Here is a 21,560-nt window from a genome sequence, read left to right as displayed (position 1 = left end):
CCCTGCTGGGTTCAAATCAATTCCATCAATGAAGCCATCACAAAGGGAACATTATCGCAGTGTTTTCCTGTGAAAAAGGCCTGGTAATTACAAATCAAACGAGACAAATACATCCCGGTTAATGAGCGTTAAACGGATGTTAATTATCCGATTGAATGGCTGTCACCATTAAACTGTGCCTGATGGAAAGAGTGAGAGGAGGAGAAGAGGAGGGGGAGGAGGGTGGAAAAAAAAGATGGGCATTCTGAAAGGCATATTAGCAGCAGACTGAGAAGATCAGACAGTGTGAAGCGCGTGTGTTGTAAAAGCGAGCGAAAAGGGAAAAGGCCTGGGGAGAGGCAGGGTGGGAGGAGGGGTGACAAAAGGGAGGGAGGATAAACTTTTCACTTTTTCCGACATTAGTGATTGCTGCAGTGCATCAGAGGGGAAATTAATCAACTGTTTTTGATTATTTACTGTATATATTTGAAAAGGACAACGTGTGCTGAGGAGAGAGCTGAACAGAGGCAGGAGTCACACTGTGCTAATATGGTCACAGCCTGTCTACCAGGAAGCTCCAGTCAAAACAAATCTGTCTGAGAGGGATCAAAAAAAGAAAAAAAAAAAGAAAGAAAAAGTTCACACACTTCATATTCAAAACAAGGTCTAAGTCCTCTCATTCTCCTCTGATTCATCAAGCAGCTCACATAACAAAGAGGGAAGCTACGTTTGGATTAGGAAACAGACAGGACGAGTTTGGAACAAGTGTTTTGAGATGAAATGTGTGTGTTCGAGACGAGGTTTGGTGCAAATAATAATTATGTGCAGGAAATAGTATAAAAAGAGAGAGAGAGCGAAATCCTCTCTTGAGGGGAGGATGCACATCAGCAAGACAACAAAAACAGATGAAGGGAATAGACAGGAAGCCGGGCAGCGCTTCCACAAAGACAAGCAACACCTCGAAGGCTCTGATCAACCTTTGATGCCTGTAACTGTGAGTTTCTCACTGCTCTGGGTCAAAACAACAAATTAGTTTCATGTCCTTGCCTCTGCACAACTCTGCTCCATCAGTATTAGGAAGCTGAATAACTCACAAAAACAAAAAGCACTGAGTCAAAAGGTAACTCTATTCTGATATAAAAATTGTAAGATGAAATAATATCATCACAGCAGTGTGAACTGGTTGTTGCCCATAAAGTTGGAACAATTTTGATTTCAGACACATTCCTCTTTTTACAATTTACAATTTTACAATTAACCTTTATAATATAAATATATAAATTAACCCTTATAATAGAGAGAGATTGATCAATCAAGTTCAAGAATCAAGAATAAATCACATTATCACAATCATTTCATGAGAAAGAAGGTGAGAAGGTAAAAAAAAAAAAAAAACAACTTTATGGGCAACCGTGTATATATACTGTATATTCTGTGCAAAATCACCATTTAAAGATAGGAGGAATTTTTAGTCTTTTTTCCTTCCTATACATTTTTAAATGAGGATTTCACTATTCAATAAATAAAAGAAGCACTACTGCACTGCTTAAAAGTGGTGGTTAACTATACATGAATTCCTATCAAATTCTTAAATGCAAAAACATAAATAATATTAATAATAAAAAGATTTTTGAGTTTCAGAAAGTGTTTCATTTAATCTTACAACAAGATTTTAAATCCATTTTATTAATTTTGGGCATCAGGGCCCCCAAGGTCCCAAACATCCAGGGCTCTCAAAGGCCCCAGGCTGCTCATTTGTGGTAATTTATTTGTGTAAGATTTGTTACTGTACCTCTACAGAACTGCATTACAGTCTAATGTTTTCACAATGTGTCTTTCAGATGCTGAGGTGGTGCATTGGTATTCCTAAATACGTATTTGTTCAGTCCACAATCCACAAATTGCCGCAGTCTAAATGAAACACAATAATCTATTATTCAATTTTCTGTAAGAAATCTATTATTCCAGAATAGTTCTGTATGAGGAAATGTACAGTATAAGCTACTTAATTTGTTGCGTGCTCTTCACCTGATCTCTATCTTTCTTAATATCAAAAAATTGCATTAAAGCACCAGACCCACAATGTGATCATACAGTTAACAAATACTGTTATTCTTTTGTGCCATGGAGCTCCATTGTTTCTAAAAACCATTAAAACACACCAATGAGCCACACTAATGCACTAAGTGATATGTTTGTTCATTGCCGTGAACAGGTATAGTTTAATTTGGCTCAGCTCAAGCCCACACACGCAGTCCTGCTGCTGCTCTCTAGACCATAATACACAAACACTCTATCTCCTGCTATTGGAGTAGCAGTGCCCAGGTGTGAGGAAATGATTGAGCATAAAAAAAGACTTACAACTTAAACTAATGAGACTTATTAGTAATGACTTACATTTTCATGTGATGAGAGCCACAGAGATATTAATACTGTGAGAGTATCAAAGTGCTCAGAGAAATGCTTACAATAAGAAGGCCTATTTAAAAACTAAGCTTTCAAACAAGCTCTGAGGACCCTTTAACTTTATCATGTCACAACAAAGCATGTCACCACCGTCTGCCCCAAGCTCCGCCCACCTGGACTCACCATCCATCTGCTATATTTTTGTGAGATCGCTCAGAAAACAATCAGCCTATCAGGGAGCAGTGCAGAGCCCATTTACCTGCAGCTCCAGGGAAAAGCCAGAGAGAGCAGATGAAAAAATACTCTACGATGAAATGGATTTTGGTTCTGCAAATAAAACAGCAGACAAGTATAAAATACACGAAATACACAGTGTACAGAGAAAACAGTGGATGTTCACACAACTGGTCCTCCTCTCAGCTTTCCCCCTCCTCCTCCTGACAGTTTGTTCCAGTCCAGGTTGCAGCAGATGCACATGACAAATACCAGAGTTACGTTGTGTCAACTTTAAATGAGAATACACAGCTTAAGTAAGCAAGATTTCAGATAAAAGATTTTGACTCGTTACATTGTTTGGAAATGAGAGTCAATATAACCTTCAAGTAAAATTTTTACCACCATCTATTACTGCAAAGTCTTCAAAAACAAATGACACAATACATAATATACCCCAGCGTATTTAACATATTTCTATAGTCTCGGTGTGATTTATGCAAGCAATCAACTGACTTTGATTGACGTCTCTCCAACAACAGCTCCCCCTATTTGAAATGCCAACATCATTACAATTCACAACACACACACAAACATACATTCACCCAACCACATCCATACAAACTCCGCTCCCTTCGGCGGAGGCCTAGAAGAGGGAGAAGTAAATGACAGCGCCCTGTGTGCACATCAGTTTAACTCAACAAGAAGTCAGGGCAGAAAATCATTTGAAGAAGTCCCGCAGTCCCTTCAGACGGAGGCTGCCAGCTTCTCAGTGATCTGCTATCATGTTGCCTGTCTCTTTACTGTCAGCACTAATAGCTCTTAGACACTGGACTGGGACATGGGTGGCTACTGCAGACCAAGGGTGGCACACATTCAATCAATAATTTACCCGGCAGCTCTCGGCCTTTTGTGTGTGTGTTTTCTGCTCTGAATTAAGCATTCATATGGACTGCACATAAGAGGATTTGTTTGTGAGAGTGTGCCTTTGTGGAGCTGGTAGCATGGGTATGCAGAGGCGCGTGCATGGGAGTGAGTGAGTGTGTGTTTGTGTGTGTGTGTGTGTGTGTGTGTTAGCAAAGTTGCTTTGTGTACTGATGTGTAGCCCTCTGCACCTGCTGTGGAGATAGGGCTCCGGCCAATCACAACAAAGATTGGAGGGAAGTTTGAGTGACACAACAGTGCTGTGTCTGGTTGAGATATGATTCATTCTGTTATCTCTCTCTCTCTCTCTCTCTCTCACTCTCTCTCACACAGACCTAACGGCTCAACAGTATTAAAATGTTTAATAATACCATCTCCTCTCATTCTGTCTCCTCTTTCCTTTCCTCCTCTCATTTCCTCTCGTCTTCTTCCTTCCATCATTCTCCCTCTCCCTGTGCCTCCTCTTTAACTTTTCCCCTTCTCTCCTCTCTCACCCTCATCTCATCTGCTCCTTAATGTCCTTGTTTTCTTTCCCTCTCCTTCATCTCTCTTTCCTATTCTCCTCTCCTTTTCCTCCCTCATCTACAGACTGACCAATCAAAACCCTCGGCGATCCACCAACAAGAAGCAACCAGACACACACACAAAAAAACTAATTAGTCTTGGCAACAACAAATCCCTTAGCACTGATGCTCACACTCTCTCACAAACAGATGTAAACTGCTTACGCACACACACACACACACGCACGCACATTCATCAACACACATGCTCCTGCCGCCTTGTTTCCCAGTGCACAGCATGTAGCCACAGCAGCTGTGATAGCTCTTGTTTTATGCTTTTGTAAAGTTTTTGTTCAGCCACATCAGTTTGTTGACAATGCTCTGTGTCATGTGTGTTTGCTTGTACACAGTTTGGACATGGCAGGTTTTCATCAGCATGTACTATAAGGAAACCATCCAGGGGTATCATGAAGTTAAACTGAGACATTTCAATTAGTCAATTGGTGTTAACATTTATTAATTCTAGGATATTACTTTTTTTGTGATTAGAATGTATTCCACAAAGCAACTGTTGAATTTACTTGACTTGATGACACAAAAACGTCCAACAGGATGAAACAAGCACCAACCTTTGGGGCTAAAGAATGAAGCTACTTTACAGTAATAAGGTGGTGGAAAAAAAATGAAACTGCCTCCTAACTTTACAGTAAGAATAAATATGTTTACAGCCTGGTTCCTCCTTCATGATAACTGTGCAGGGATACAGAACTCGCCTATTTAAAATTTACCAAGGTTTAAAGTTTTACATAATTATAGGCACATTGGCTGATAAGTGGTGGGAATCTGCTCACCAGAAGACTCAGCCGCCACATACAAAACCTGTTTCAATTAGCTGGGAGTAAGGTGGAGTCACTCGACCTGGTCTTCAGAAACCTGTGGGTGACGTCATGGCCATGTCCACCTGAATGTACAATCTATTCATGTAGCTCACATTAGAAATAAGGTCGAGGACTTTATCTGACAGAGAAAAGTGAAAATAACTGTAGTTTTATTCTGATGTTAGGTAGCTAGTTAGCATTAATCACACTGATATACACTGTCTTCAGTCAGTACACTCACATGTAATAAACTGTGTACACAGTCATCTCACTACAGTGCATGAATGGTGGGTGGTGTTGTCCCAAATCAAACATCGCCATTGTGCATTTATCAGCAAAGACGTCACCAGACTACTGCTGCTATGCTTATTGGATTTGGAAATGAATGTTTACTTTTTCTTGTTCTAAATAATATTAGTACGTACAGTATACAACAAACTATAAGCACACCCCTGATCAACCATCTCTATAGCTAATTTCCTCCGTCATAACAACTGTGCTGGGGGTGACTTAAATAAGTCACCTTTTAAATTTTACTGAGGCTACATTTTCTGCTTAATTATGGGCGTGCTGGTTTGAGTGACAGGTGGGTGAGCAAATCCTCACCAAGAACCAGCATGAATGGAAGACTCAGCACCACGCCATCTTATAATAAGTGTATTATTAATAGAGCATCAGTGGCTACTGAACAGAAGCTGAAACACAGCTGCAGCAGTGGTTTATAGCACCAGGAAGAGTCACCCTGCCAGTCACAGAAGGCTCAGCGCTCGTCCTTGGAAAATGACGCCTCATGCGATTCACTATTTATGTGACGTTTTAGCGGAAAACGCACAGGTAAGTGCTTCTGACACGGCAGGATAATCTGTGTGCTTCAGGTGACTGATCCAATAGCGTAAAGGACGCGTGAGGTCATTAACCTCTATACATCTGAGAAGACAATACAAAAACTGCAAGATAAAACTTTGTTAAAGGACATGAAATACCTGATCAAGGTTGGCAGCACGCTCTGGTCAAATGAAACAAACAAAAAAAATTCCCTTTACACAACACAAATGACCATCAAGGCCAACAATGAAACATAAAGATGGGGCAGGATGAGTGGGAAAGATATAGGGGAGATGTAAATTATAGATGTCACTAAGAATCTAAGATGGCTCCCAGTGCCAAGCGCTCGGCAGGAGAGGAGGTCTCCAATATAATACAGAGTTAGTAAAAGAGAAAAGGTTGAAGATTATGACTTGGGGTATTTTAAAACAGAAGGTGGAGCAACAAAGCCCCTGTACTGTACCACCAACTGTAATCAACGGAAAAACTGTGCAGGACCGGACCCATCCAAGTAAAGAGGGTTCAAATCTGTTGTCAGAAACACAGGCAATGATAGAAAATAACAAAAAACAAACAAAATATAAATTACATAAGGAGCTGAATGCTGAATTTGAATGAATTTTGCTTTCTAAATATTATTTGACATTTTTAGCCTGCATCACCTCTGCTTTAGATGTAAGCTGTGGGTATGAAAGCTGCAATAGCCTATTACTGTAGGCTGCATGTTTTACATGGCATTCTCCCCTCTTTCAACTTCTTCTGACTGATCCCATTTTCAAAAACAAATGTCCTACATGAAACAACAACAACCAGCAAGTTACATGCTGGAAACAGTTTTGATTAACTTTTGTTTGTTTAAAGAACGAATCTTCCTTGCAAGGAATGAGCCCTTTTATTGGCACTGATTGAAAACTGCATGACTACATCATTGCCTGTTAAATTAGTTACGGTTCGGACTGACAAAGGGATGTGATACTTTGTTCTACCCAGGATGCGCATGTAGATTGACTTGACAAGATATTTGTTTATTGTTAATGCTAAGATTTACCAGCTGTACATTGATTTGGTGAGCGCCGTTTTACCATGAAATGTGATCTGCCTTAATTAATTCACTTCAATAGAAATTAATGATATCTTCCTCAGAGTTCAAATACAGTTGAGATAAATCTCTGGTGAAATAGTGTCAGAGGATTCAAACCTGTGTGTGTATGTGTGTGTGTGTGTGTGTGTGAGAGAGAGAGAGTTTTTGTCACATATGTTTGTGAATAAATGTGTGTGTGTGTGTGTGTGTGTTCACACCGGGCAGCTTTCCCTCCCCGAGGCTGTGAGCGCGGGCGTGTTTCGGGAGCCACGGTGTCATTTGCCTCCAAACAGAAACAGTGTTGTTGATCAGCAGTTGTTTGCAAACCGCCAGGAGGATGGAACTAATTTGATCACTCACTATTCCCCCGTCTCTCCCTCTCCGGAGACCGTTTCAATTTGAGCTCTGTATACGTTCCCGATAGCGGCCCCGCCACAAGTTGATTCTGACAGCAATTATGAATACTGTGTTCCACTCAAGTGGTCATGAGCCAGGGAATAATGAAGTTCTCACCAAATCATCTGTTCCTCAAATCACTTAACTGCATCTTCATTAGGAAGTAGGAAATGACAGTGGGAATCAACTAGCAGCTACATTGAGGTCGCTACATGACAAAGAATTAGATTTATGAGCTTAATTTCACCTTAAAGTCCCAAACCGACCCTAAATCACATGGATTATGAACACAGCTGCTTGAACAGGGTGTTTCGTGATGGCTTGCATCACGGTCGTTTTAGTCTTGGAGCATGCTATTTCTTTTTCCTTCTTCTTTTCTGCATTAAAAATCATTGCTTGACATTTTCTACCCACACTGATTTGCCTGATTTTCCAATTTTATCTGGCTAACACTTGACATTTGACTTGTCAGGGCTGAAAGCACTAAAACAAACAGCATGTTGTCACATCTCTCCAGTTATTATTGTTAATATTCATTTAATGTCACCTCTTACTCTTTAAATGACAGTTCAGTTGCTGTCGTCGTACATTATAAGTGTCATTTAAGGTTTCAGCGTTCAGTTCTTCTTATTCATTAAACATTTCCACTTACATTTATGCTGCTGTCTTCAGCTGACCATTCAGCTTTTATTACCTTATGTGGTTCTTGTTCTCCTGGTTAAGGTTGGCAAAAGATCCTGGTCTGATTTTACTACAGAAAACATTACTGACTCCAGACACAACAGGTTTATTTACATTTAACCAAAACCACCTCCCCTACTGTAATGTGCATTTATTGCTTAAACCACCGACGGTACAAAAAGCAATCCAGCAGAAAACAGTTGAATACTTTACTGTATAAACTGAATTGTTTGCATTTTGTAACAGTTCATATTCTAAAACTTTTCTTTTCTGTTTAGGATGTTAAACTCACAATTTTTAGTCTATTCATTAGATTAAATGATTAACCTGCATCAGCCAGGTGAACCGCCTCTTTTGTCTGTACAGCTTTACAATTTGCAGTCATACCAAACGCAGCAAATACAAGTGAGTTTAATGCATTTTTTCTTTTGGAGATCCAATTCATAGCCTATTCAAGTTAGTTAACTTGTTTTGAATGTATTAACTAATTCAAGAATGTTTTTTTCATGAAAACTTACAGACAATTTAACAGAATAATCAAAAGCCTTGAATTAATCATTTAGTCAATTGAAACTGACAACATATTCTGATCAATTTAGGCTGATTTCAGAGGGGGGAAAAAAGAAGAAAAACCCCTAACTCCATCTTTTCAAGGACGGAGACAATTAATTGTACCCAGTATTAAATAAAAATAACAACCTTGGCCACATAATCCTTGATCATATAGTATATAAGGAAGCTGTTACACTGCTCTAACCCCTTTTCCACTGCTGAGTGTCAGCTATTCTCACCTGTCTGGACCTCAGGGACCTAGGGCCAATGAGACGGCTTCACCCTGTCAGAAAACCACTGCGCGCAGCTCTGTCTCGGGAGTTTCAATGACCTGTGTGTGAGTGTGTGCATGTACAGTATGTGTGTGTGTGTGTGTGTGTGTGTGTATTATAGAGGAATATTAAGTCCTCCTTGTCGCCTGCTGCTGTCGTCCTCTGGTATTTCTCAACAGAGCCAAATTGCTTCATAATGTGATAGTTATCTGCCAGAGTCACACCTTCTCTCCACCGAAGCCTCAGTTCACAGTTTATCCATTGCTGTCTTCAGTGTTTTTATCCTTTTATTTAAGTTCTGCTGCTTTTTCTTTCCCTGTCCTACTCTGTCCCTCCACTTACTCTCTCTGACTGACAGGGGGGTGAGTTCGCTGACAGAAGAGCCAAAGAGACTGAACTCTCTTGCAATCCCTCATTGGGCCAATAGCTGCTGTCTGCTTAAGGAGAGGTGACAGATTAAAAGACCTACCAGGATCTCACAGAGAGAGAGAGAAAGATAGAAAGAGGGAGAAAAAGTCCCGTTCCCATTACTTTAGAGGCGATTACATTGATTTACATTAACTCCCTGGAGATTTACCTTATACTGCCACCCATTCCTATCTTAAACCATGACCTCAGCATAAATCTTTACCCTAAAATCACGGTTACATTTTCAAAAAGCTATCAATAGTTTTTGTTAACAAAGTAGTTTTTACTGTGTGATGATTTCAGCTGTACAGTCGATGCCACACATCATACACAAAAAGCTCTGCACTGAAAACTCTAATGCACAATGTGTGAAAATAATTATGGAAATGTAGACCTACTTCAGAGTAAAGTGTAAAAGTGAAGGTGACATCATTCCATTAATGCATTACTGTAACTGTTTGAGGTGAAGCAAATTTGAAGAAAAGTTGCAAGTGACCTTTATCTTTAATCTGTAAATATTTTCTCCATTAATCAATTGATTACTTGGTTTATGGATAAGCAGAAAATGGTGAGAAATGACCCTCAATTTGAATTTAATTCCAGAGGCAATGTTACTCCTTATTATTTATTTTGTCTGGTCAATGGTTAAACTTCAAAAGTATTCAGGTTACTATGATTTAAGACACCAATTAGCTATTTATCAATTTGTGAGGCTGGAAACATGAAATATATACAGAATTTTTATATTTAAATGTTATGTAAGACCTTAATTTGTATCTAGTAACTATTATTGATAAATGTGGTAAAAAAAAATAAAAATAAATAAGTATAATGTCCCTTATTGAATATGGAATAATACACAAATACTGTAAGTGACTCAAATTTGTACATGAGTACAGTGTAAATAAATGTATACTTTTTAAAATTACACCATTGACTCAGCCCCAGTTCAGAGGTATCCAAAGCTACCACAATTTCAATGCAAAAAATAAAAAATAAAAATAGTCCAGTCAAAACACTGTGTGGCATAATCCTTTCTCTTGTACAGTTATCTCTGACTGACAAAGCAATTTCCTAAATCTCGTCATTTGCTCTCGTCATGATTTTATCTTTACAAAAGGAAATAAATCTGAAGACCATAATAATCTGTGATGAGAAACATACGGACAGAGCTGCCAAATATATTGTAAACAGGATATAACAACAGCAGGCAGGATTAAAGCTGAGACTTTCAGTCATAAAAAAAAGGTGGTGAATGGCAATTAGCATTTTTGTAAATGCACAATCAATAGTCTAATTATTTTTCCCTGATACCTTTTTGGTTTCCCAGCTATCTACAACATGTGTAGTAAAGGTAAATACTATAGTAATCTCAATATAAATATAAAAGATTTATTTCATCTATGTATTTTTTTCTTTAAAATATATTTTTAATTTTTAAAATGTTTATGTTTTCAAAGATTGTACATAACATCAACATACAGTACACTGACTTTTGTATATATTTTCATGGAATTCCTACAATTAACACATAAATGTACACATTTGTATAGACAAGAAATAGTTTTATTTAATATACATATTACATGTAAGTGTACTCTTTTAATTATTGTTCTTTACTATACATAAATAACTATTAGTATTACATTTGATGAAATATGCGATTTAGGATATGGAAAACCATAAATGGAATATTATATATGGAAATTCATATGATACATTTGAGTGTGAGACTGGTTGATTTGTTCAATCATGTTGGTTTAACTCATTTAGCTGTTCACCCCTCACTGACCAGGTGTTTGTTCACTCAAACATTACTTTCCTGAAAAACCAGTCAGTTGTTAACCAACAACAATAAAGCATCACTGCCATAAAACTTTGATTATAGTTTTGGAGATTGTTTACGTATGTTGCCAAAGCATTTTCAGTCGATTACACCTCAATCACACAGAAGAAAAAGGAAAAAAAAGACCAAACAAATTGTGAGCTTTACATGCTAATGCAGAAAACATATGCTGTGCAGTATAAAAAAAAACTATAGTCTTGGTTTGAATGCTTTCTGAAGATGAGATAATGAATATACTTACTAAATAAAAGGGTAAAACTATGATTTTTAATGCGGTGATTCCCAGTAAATTTAGTGTGAATTTCTCTTCCACAAACAGAGTTTTGTTGTATCCTGCACACTCCATCATAAGTATCACAGGCACAGTGCAGTTCACAGAAGAACAGGACAGGCTGTGGTCCATTGACTGAGCAGAGGAGCGAGCTAACCCACATGTGCACACCAACATCTCTCTCTCTCTCTCTCTCTCTGTGTGTGTGTGTGTGTGTGTGTGTGTGTGTGTGTGTGTGTCAGGGTTGGATGAGTCGGCTGAGCTGAGTAAATGTGACCAGCCTAAGTGTGTGTGTCTCATATCAGTGTGTCCTCGATCGCTCTCACTGTATGGGGCACTTTAGTCCATTCTTCAGTGGCACTGGGAGGCACGCATACGCACACATACAGTACGCACCTGCACACATGTATGCACAACTACACACACACGGGCACACGCAGACTCAGTGTTTTGACGTAAACTCAATTGGACGAGGGGTCCAGTCGACCACTCCACCAGAGTCTCCCCCCTCCCCCCTCCATCCTCTTTCCTTTTTCCCTTCGTCTTTCATTGCTTAGCTCCCTGTGACACTTTTAACGGCATGTCACGCAACCCTGTGCTCAGACACACACACACACATGCGCGCATACACACACATACACACACACAACATGTCGTGATCACAGCCAAAGCTCTGCACCTTTGTCAAGGGAGAACCACTTAAGCACGCTCATATACACACACATATTCACGCACATTCATGTCTGATTTTTTTTTTTCTCTTCCTCTACAGTACGCACACCCACCAACGCACACACACACACAAATCCTCACCACTTAAGCCGTCTTCCTTTCACCATCTCGTGCCCACCCCTCCTCTCTGTGTCTTGTCTGGTCTCGTGTGTGCGTGACTGTGGCTGGCTTTGGCGAGGGTGAATTAGCACAACGACCCAGTTTGGTGCCAGAAGAGACAAGAAGTCAGCGGAGGATATATTGAAGAGCTCTTTTATTTTTTTATTTTATTTTCCCTCCACTGAAAATGCTTTATGCTCTGGCCGCAGTGATGTAATAGTGAGTAAAATGGAGGGTAAAAACATCACCTGAGGAAAATTATCATACAGCAAATTAACTCTTTTCATACAGATCAGATAACTTCCATCAGTGTGTTACATTTAAATCAGCCTTAAAACCTGGATAACATCAGCTCCATAAACAAAATGTGACATTTTCTTTTCCCTCCACCCTTTCCCTCGGCTTTCTCTGTTTTGCATTTCCTTGCTGGCGCTAATTGCCTCCAGCTAATTATAGAAAGTCTGTAAGTGGCCCTCTGAACCGGACACACACTCACACACTCACAAACAGGTACACACACACACACACACACACACACACCATGTCCGACGGCGCATTTAAACATATTTTGACAAGGAGGCTCTCGCTGTTCAAGCAAGAGGGTATTTGCTGCCGGCTTCAGGTTGGAAGCACCACAACAGATTTGCGTGTGTGTGAAAGTGTGTAAAGGGTGGTGTAGGAGGAGGAGGAGGAGGAGGAGGAGGGGGAGGGGGGGGGGGGGTGCAACCGGTGTTGCGTGTCTCGTTCGGCTCGTTTAGCTGACAAACTGCTTTTAGCGTTTAATTATCCATCGCTCTGTGATTAATAGGTTTTAATTACAGTAACCCATGGCAACCTGAAATATGCACAGGTCTCCAGATGAGGTCACCCTATCAAAACCCTGTGGGAAACACCCCCCCCCCACACCCCCCATAAGAGACAAAAACAAACAATGTCGTTAAAAGAAAGAAGGATCAAGAATCTTCACATCTCAAACGACTCACTTGTTATTCATCATAGGATGAAGACACGCCGATGTTTTCTCTGTATTTAGCTACCTGAGGAAAATGTTACACCTCAGGAAAGCTTTTGACCAGACCTTGAACTCCTTCACTTCATTTATATTTTTTTACATGAGCCACAGCCAGAGCTTCAAACAGACTACTTGATTCAGTTGAAAGGTTCGAACTTTCCTGAATTCATGTTACTTCCAAGGCTTTTTTTTTCATTGTGGAGACATTTCTGCTGATGCTCCATGCTCAGAGGAAACTTTCACATAGTTGCAAAAAAAAAAAAGAAGGAGCAACTGTGATGCTTATAGGAACACTTTTCTTCTGAGAAAGTGAAATGGCAAGAGGATGACTGCCTTTTCCTTTCTGGTCCACTTTGGGCTCCACTTTTGTAGCGATGCAACGAACAGTGAAAGGCACACTCGGCCAGTTTGGTACTTTCCTGACCTTGAAACTTGCTTTGTCCATCTGTGTGGGATTTCGGTGCCCAGTGCAGTGCGTGTGGTGCAAACAGGTGGGAGGTTCATTCAGATCAGGAAATGAAAAGCAACTGGTTGGTGCTGTGGTGTAAAATGTGTCTTTTGAGAGTTGATGTCTGTTCCTACCACAGCGCCAATCTGCTGCAAGTGTTATTTTATGAACTGAGCCAAAAGTACATGCACAGAAATAAAGCAGTAATACTTAAAATGGTGCAGCAGCAAACCTGTTAGTCCAATTTTTATCCACAACCAAACTGGTTTGGTTTCACTTAACATTACATTATTTCCATAATTTTAGGGACATGATGTCTATGAAAAAAGGGCGTCACTCTTCACTACGACAAAGCAGCCACATCCTCTATTGAGGAGGAAAGGGCGTGCGTAACAATCATTTTAAGCCTTAAAGGTCCAGTGTGTAATAATTGGCAAGGTTTATTGGCAAAATCTGAATACACAGTACTACCTATGTATATATCTGTATAAGTCTATAATCACTATGAAATTAAATTCGCTTGGTTTTCCAGTAGCCTTATAATTATTATTTTATATATACAGTACATATAAAAGGGTCTTGCTTAAGAGAGTGTCGCCATATTGCACCGCCATGTTTGTACGGCAGCCCGAACGGAAAATCCAGCCAGTCAGAGAGCACGTTTCACAAGTTTTGCGTTCATAAATAAACCGAAGGAGTAGGAAACAGCAGACATATTGTAAAATGGTTTACATCTTCACCTCATTGCTTCATGCTCCTGAAATACTCCCAGTCATGGTAAACAAGTTTTTTTGTCCTAGGAGGCCACCGTCACTTTGCCGACGGGAGGGTTGAGTGTGAGCGAGCGAGTGCTGCAATCTAGAATCTGAATGCTGGATGTCACGGTTTTTGCCCCATTTTACACACTGGACCTTTAATAAAATTCAAACAGGTGAGTCATATAGAAATTAGCTATAGGGACCAAAGCTGTTGTTTGTACCAGGCTCTTAACATGTTTGCTGTAAAACAGACATTTTAACCTGGGAGTCTGTGGTGACTAACTCACTTTTTGGAGTCTGATGCAACAACTGCAATTTTGGAACTTCTCTTCCAATTTTAGCCCCAGAGACTTTCACTCAGTTAAAACATTTTGCTCTTACAGTTTAAGACTTTTTTTTCCTAGAGATTCTTGTTTTACTCTTGGAATGCATCAAAAAGCAGATGCTGCCAAAATATGATGTAAATGAGATACAGTAGAAGTAGGAATGAAAAAACACTATGATGTGATGGTATAAACAGCTTCAACAAACTTTGTAAACTCCTTAAGAAAAACAACATGTGTGGTGCAGTGTGTTCACTGCAGCCGTCAGGCAGCAATATGATTTCCTGTAAAAGCTTCTTCCCTTTTCTTGAGCTGCTGTTGTTGTACTTTTCTCTGACTGGCTCAGCTGTTTCAGAGTGATGAGACCGTGATAGGAAGTTGATGCAGGAGATACTCACTAACTCAGACTGTTCCATCCATTTTTTCACCGAAATAGGGCTGTGGATTGTGTCCCTTATCACTAACAAGACTTGCTTATATAAGGGATGTGTTTGTGGCCAGTGTGGCCAGTAGAAACAATGGCTGCAACAACCAATAACGATGACAATAATATCCATCAGAGTGGATACTGCAACTACGGTACACAAGAGAGAGAAGTGTATTACAACGAGTTTAGAACTGTAGGCATCACATAGCCACAGTGGTATTTCTAGACTTTGGGTGGACCCCATTAAAGTTGTCCATCAATGTCCAACCAATTAGGGTGACCACACGTCCTGAAAAATTCGGAACAGTCCCGAAATCCCAAATCCTGAAATACTGTCCGAACTGTTTGGAAAATTACACCGGAGCAGAGTCTGGAGTAGTTGTTACCTGATAAAACATTAAAAACGGATTATCGTGGTGGAGTCGTCCATGAATTACCGCTGTTTTTTAAATTGTGTACAGCAGTGGTGCGAATTGATAATCAAATGATTTTCTATTCATTGTTGACGTTGAGGCTGGTGTCCTGGGACCTGATAAACACGCAGCTAAAATGTATATGAATATGATAAAATACATGTGCAGAAAAAAAAATTGGCCAAATCCTAAGAGCAAATAGCAAACTGCAGTTTTATAATCCACTTTATCAGGTTAGGCAGGTTTAGGGCAGAGCAATAGTTCAGCTGAGGTTCACCTCACTCTGATGAAGTCTCCCTCCAGCTCTCTGCAGAGACTTCATACTCAGTGTTCTTCTCATCTCCTCATCTTCTGTCTCATCCACAGTTTGTTAATTATTTCCTCTTTTTGACGATATAAATCGTTAGGAATGTCTTGTGCTTTCGTAAAGGAACAACTTTAGACTGCGACTGGACCTCAAGTGATGATAAACTGTCACAATACTGTACATAGAGCCTTCGAGACTCCAGCAGAACACCTCTATTCTTACTTCTGAGCCCTCCGAGCCGATTGAATGAAATACACCAAATGGTTGGTGGGTCAAAGTGGGTGGGTTTGGCTGAGAGCAGTGAAAACTTGTTTTGCACTGAACAAAGTTACAGAAGTTCCGACGGCTTCTTCTTAGCTCTGTGTCTGAATACAGACTGTGACCATTTCTCTGTGGACTGATACTGATACTTGATCACAGTATTAATATACATAGAGCACAGACCTGCCTTGCTAGCAAAATAACATGTGGAATTCACACTGTATAAAATGGTACCTTTTAGCTTTTGCATTCACACTAAAGTCATATATCTGCAGTCACAGAGACGTGAGGTTAGCTCTTTTTACCTTCACATCTCAAACTGCACCCAGTATCTCTGTGTGACTGTGTAGTTGAGTTCAAATCACATCCTTTTGCATAACCCATAGAGACCAGCTGAAACTGGCAGAGGTACTGGAGGAAAAATACCAAACAGGATAGAAAGTATCATCAGTTAACTCACCCACACAGGAGTCTCTGTGCTCTTCGAATCCGGCCGAGCACACACACCTCCCGATGGGCACGAGCCACTCTCCCTCGGCGCTGCAGTACATCTTGGGCGTGTCCCTCTCCTCGGCATGATCCACACACTGACCCCTGACCTCCACCAGCGAGGACGAGTCGGCGCCCGTCACCACGTCGGTGAACACGGCCAGGTTGCGGCTCACGCCCACGCAGCGTTTGTAATAGACCCGCACTGAGGTGAGGGCGATGCAGGCACCGATGTCCTGAAAGGCCAGGTAGAAACCACGTCTGCTCAGAGGTCCCACACCTCGCACCTGCGAGAGAGAGAGAGAGAGGAGTAGTTGGCACCTCATCTAACACGTTTCAGGTCATCATGGGGGTGTTAATGCCTTTTTGACAGCGACGGAGCCCGACTCTATGTGTTCATGTCTGTCCTTGTTTCGAGGGGGTAAACAGGAACAGGATCCAGCTGGATGTGACAACAAGGTGAAGCTTGAAGTCAGAGAACAAAGAACAAAGTCAATGTCTAAACAAGAATGAAAGAAAGCATTAAAGACCCTCTGTGTATGCTGCCACAAAGCCAGCGGTGGTGCAAACAAAGTCACACTGCAAATTTCAGTGGGTGGTAGTCTCAACAGGCTCTATCTTTTTTCATACAGCTTAAATGATGCAGTGTCATATCAGAGCTTGTTTTGGCTGAAATTGCAGTTGTGCAGGAGGAGAAAAATGCAGCACTAATGCAGTGCATCCCTGTAACACTGTCAAACTCATGACTCTGGTTTGATTTTGACTAAACATCGCATTTGCTGTCATTAGGTTCTGGTTCAAATGTTGCTCAAGCTTGATTGGTGAGCTAAAGCATATCGCATTGCCTTCCTCCACTTGTTTTCTACTGTACCAACTTCAAACAGATAAGAAACAGAATAAAGGAACTGCAGAAATATCCACTCTCTGTCGTTTTTTTTTTTTAGAGTCTAGGTATTTGAGTGTTACAAAACCTGCAGGACCAATTCACAACTCATGACAAAGACACTGGCCCATTATGAGGGGCTATAAGAGGAGAAGAAAACCGCTGCCCTAAGCCATAAGGGAACTGCAGGGTGACAATATAGTCATTTAATTGAAGAAGTAAAGCTGTTGAACTTTACAGACATTATTATGTTGAGCACCTGTGGTGATTTTATAAGGGTGCTTTCAGTATACGTGGTAAATGTACATCTGTTCTGTATATAACATAAAGAAAACATGACATATGGACACATCAAACCTCCCTATACAACAAACAGCTTGCAGGGGAAAAGTTCTGTCACTTTTTCATGCTAGAAGTTAAACAGTGGTTGATAAACAAAACAGGTGGAACAGTGTGAACACAGCCTTAATTTAATATCTGGACTGGTGTTTGCTGTTGTGTTTTGGCAGCAGTCATTAATCAACTGCTCCACTCCCAACTACCTGGGAACATGGATCTTATTACATTGTATATGTTTGTTTTTTGTAAAATATCACATCACAGTTGATCTTGTTAACACACAGGAACTGATCCAACACACTGTTTTAAAAGTTTGTTGCAGAAGCATCTAAAATTATAGAGGCACCTATACTTTGGCATCACAGATGTCCGTTTAATTATAATTACATCATTATTGTAGCCAGAATTGGACTTTACCTGATATTGAACTTAAAGGCAAAACTAACACAAACCTAGGGCACAACTGTGAATCACAAAAGGGGAGCATTGTTGCTTGTTTTTGTTGTTTAAAGTAAGCATTTTGTGACCATCACTCTACACTGAGCTACATCAAGCTGTATACAGGAGGCTGATTAAACCAGCTGCTGACTACAGACCAACCCTAACAGACGTTTGGGAACTGGTTTAACTGCTGGCCAACATACATTAGTCCGACCGCCCAAAAGTCCGACCGTCCATTTCTCCGACTACCCATTAATTCATCCGACTTATTGTAGACGGTTACGGTTAGGTTTAGGGTTAGGGTTACTTAAGTCGGAGGAATGGGAGGTTGGACTAATGCACACAAAAATATAAAAATGTATGGTTGGAGAAATGTGAAGTCAGAGAAATAGGAAGTTGGACAGACGCCATGCGCCCGGCTAACAATTAGCTCACTAGCTCGCTGGACTGGAGCTACTCAGTCACAACTGCTCACATTATCATTTTCTTACTTCTGATTCACTTACTCCTCCTTGGCCTTTTGTTGACCATTGAACACAATTTTCTTCAATAAAAAATAGCTACTGATGATGAGGAAGATAAACTTATCCGAGCTAACAAACCAACGGTTAGCAAGATTAGTTCAGTAGCTTAATTGGGTCTCTGATGGGAATAGTTATTCACACAGATCATTCAAAAGGCGTACTGTACTGTATGTGTAGCATCAACTCCTGCCTACAAACCGTTGGCCTTAGAGCAGTTAACACTCCAAAGTGAAAAATCGAGCTGTGCAGCACAGCTAAAAGCTACAGTAACTTCCTCTATTTTGTATTTTACACACAAAAGCGACTCTGGTTTAGGATTTCAAGGATACTACTGTACACTGTTTCTCTTCACAGGGTATAGTTTGTATTTCTCCTGTAGGCAAACTGATGTACAGACAGTACTGTGTCTACATGCAGAAGCAACATTACTACTGCCTAATTAGTAGCTTCTGTTTACAAACTCAGATGATGGATTGAATAGATTTTTCACTGTCAAACTGATGCACCAAGATCCTGATTCGCATCAACACTGTGTGCTAATTAGATAGCTAATTATGAGCCTTGCGAGTCTCTCAGAGTTGTTGTACAGATGTTTTTCCTGCTATTTCAGGTAAATGACAGGAACTAAACATATGTTGTGTAATCAGAATCAACAGGATTCAGGATTTATTTCCCTGCATAATTTTCCAGTCATGGGCCACAATTGTTTCAACCCTATATGTGTAATTTTTCCTTCCTTCCTTCAAATAGATTGATAGATAAGAGCATGAATTATAGAGAGCCTTTTATTTTGTCATCTTTGTAACAATGTTAGATATCAATAAAACTGTGGTTCCACTACCCAGCATCAAATTCGAAGCTGTTATCAATATCAAAGTATTTCCCATGGTACTGATCCGAGTCCTGCTGTTTGTTTTCATTCACAGATCTGCAGCAGAACCGAGCACAAAACAGCTTCAGTGACGAGACTGGAGGAGGCTCTCCAGGGCTGTGGATGTTTCCAACTTGTCTCGAACTCCTATGGAGGTGTACGTGCTAAGAATTGGAATAAACTCACTATCCAAAGTAAGAAATTGCCTCATAGAGTGTGCACTAACTTTGCCTTGTACCATCAGTTAGTTTGCTTGCTGGTGTTTAGTGCCGCAGCACATACTGTACTGTACCTCAGTGTTGAGTTTAAGTCTCCGGACTCCGAGGTCCACCCCCGTGAAGCTCTCATCAGCAGCAATGGTGTCAATCTTAATGAACTGGTTCTCCCGTATGGCCGAGCCCACCGCTCTGTCAGACTCGTAGTAGTACAGGTTGAAGGTTTCCTAGAACAAACACAGCTGTTTCAGTCTGGTATTTGTGTTTATTGCAAAATGCCTCATACAAACCGGATTTATTTCTCCAGGGGAGAAGTGTGGGTCTAAATATAGGTCTGTTTGGACTACTAGAATAATGGCCATGAAAAACCTACATGAATGTTAGACACTGATAAATTCAGTCGCTATTTTACAATGAATTTGTTCAAATCATGCAAAAGTGACATCATTAAATATATGCCAAACTTGCTGTGTACCTTTGTTTCCATTTTCCCCAAAAGTCAGGTCCATATTATTTAATCCTAAATAGCCTAAGAGCTGCTGCAGGTTCTCCCTTTTTCAGTTTGCTGCTTGTCCAAGTCCAATTGTGCAGGATTTGATTATGGTTTATAAATGCTAAATGTTTATGTTAACAGAACATGTTTTAGACTATAATCATTTAGGAACTAGTTTTGTTTTTGTTTTGTTTTTTATCTTTGCCACCTTTGTCTGTTTCTCCCACACATTCATCCATCATCTCCCTCCAGCGTTACCTTGCAGGTGCCCAGTACTCCAGGCATGCTGTTGCAGTCTCTCAGGGTGAACTTGACCTCGATGTAGATTCTCCTGGCTCCCTCCCGGGGGACCCAGCCCGTCCTCAGCCAGTTGTTCTGGCTGGGACTCATCACATTACAGACCTGATCCAGAGACACATTGTCATCAATAAAAAGAAGATTAGCCATTAAAGATGCTTTGTGTGGATCAGTGTTTCCTCAGTCATAGCCCTGTCTCAACCAGTCAGTTCATTTATACAATATGGCTTCATATTCACGAGACTCAAGTCCCAGCCTCCATAACATACAATACAGTTTTCTTTATTTTTCCTGGGGAATCACACATTTTTAGTAGAATTCATCTCACACAACTTAACACCTCTTGGTTATTGTGACCTCGATGTGAGAAATAACACAAGCAATTATCAGTTCATTCAATCATTATTTGTTGAATAATGAATAAACATCAAATGTGTGTATAACGTATTTAAAAATAGAGAAACTGCACATAACAGGTTATTATAATGTCTTCTTTTTAAATCTGTTAGTTGGAGTGTTAAATTACATTCAGTGTTACAGAGAATGCTGAAAAGAAGCAAATACATGGACTTGAGTTGAATCTTTGCTTATAAAAGCTGATTTGGATAATTTACTCTTACTATAAAGTCAACAGTTGACTGACTAGTTGATAAATTAATTAATCATCATTTCAGCAGAACAATATACTGTATAGCCATCTAATTACACGGTGAACTGATTAATTATAATGTCTATGATACATATTTACCCTGGGACCAAATTGATTGCAGTGAAGTTCATATAATAATTGATTTTAATAAAACACTCAACACCGCTACACACTGAGAACATTACTGACCTGGTAAGTGTGGATGGGAGTGAAGTACTCGTCCATCTCATTAATGGCATCCCACTGTGTGGAGAAAGACAGAGGGGGGAGAGGGAGGGAGAGGGAAACGTGCTTGGGTCAGTTGCAGGTTCGCACTTTGTCTCAATGTTTTTCAGATTCATATG

General features: G+C 40.1%; 1 protein-coding gene across 2 annotated transcripts in view; it reads right to left on the bottom strand.

Annotated features, from left to right (window-relative positions):
• Positions 1-21,560, bottom strand: part of epha8 (eph receptor A8) — a 107,799-nt gene that overhangs the window by 39,339 nt on the left and 46,900 nt on the right. For both annotated transcript variants that reach the window (XM_085776522.1, XM_085776523.1), the window contains exons 3-6: positions 21,406-21,459; positions 20,529-20,672; positions 19,855-20,004; positions 16,476-16,791 (exon numbers count right to left, since the gene is read on the bottom strand). In XM_085776522.1, coding sequence (XP_085632648.1) covers positions 16,476-16,791; positions 19,855-20,004; positions 20,529-20,672; positions 21,406-21,459 — 664 coding nt within the window. The remainder of the gene's footprint in view (positions 1-16,475; positions 16,792-19,854; positions 20,005-20,528; positions 20,673-21,405; positions 21,460-21,560) is intronic.

The sequence above is a fragment of the Trachurus japonicus genome, chromosome 5 (genome assembly GCF_045865225.1).
Source record: "Trachurus japonicus isolate A0001 chromosome 5, Traja_1.0".
Taxonomy (NCBI): domain Eukaryota; kingdom Metazoa; phylum Chordata; class Actinopteri; order Carangiformes; family Carangidae; genus Trachurus; species Trachurus japonicus.
Note: the sequence above shows the minus strand (reverse complement) of the source record. Positions and strands in the feature narration are given on the sequence as shown.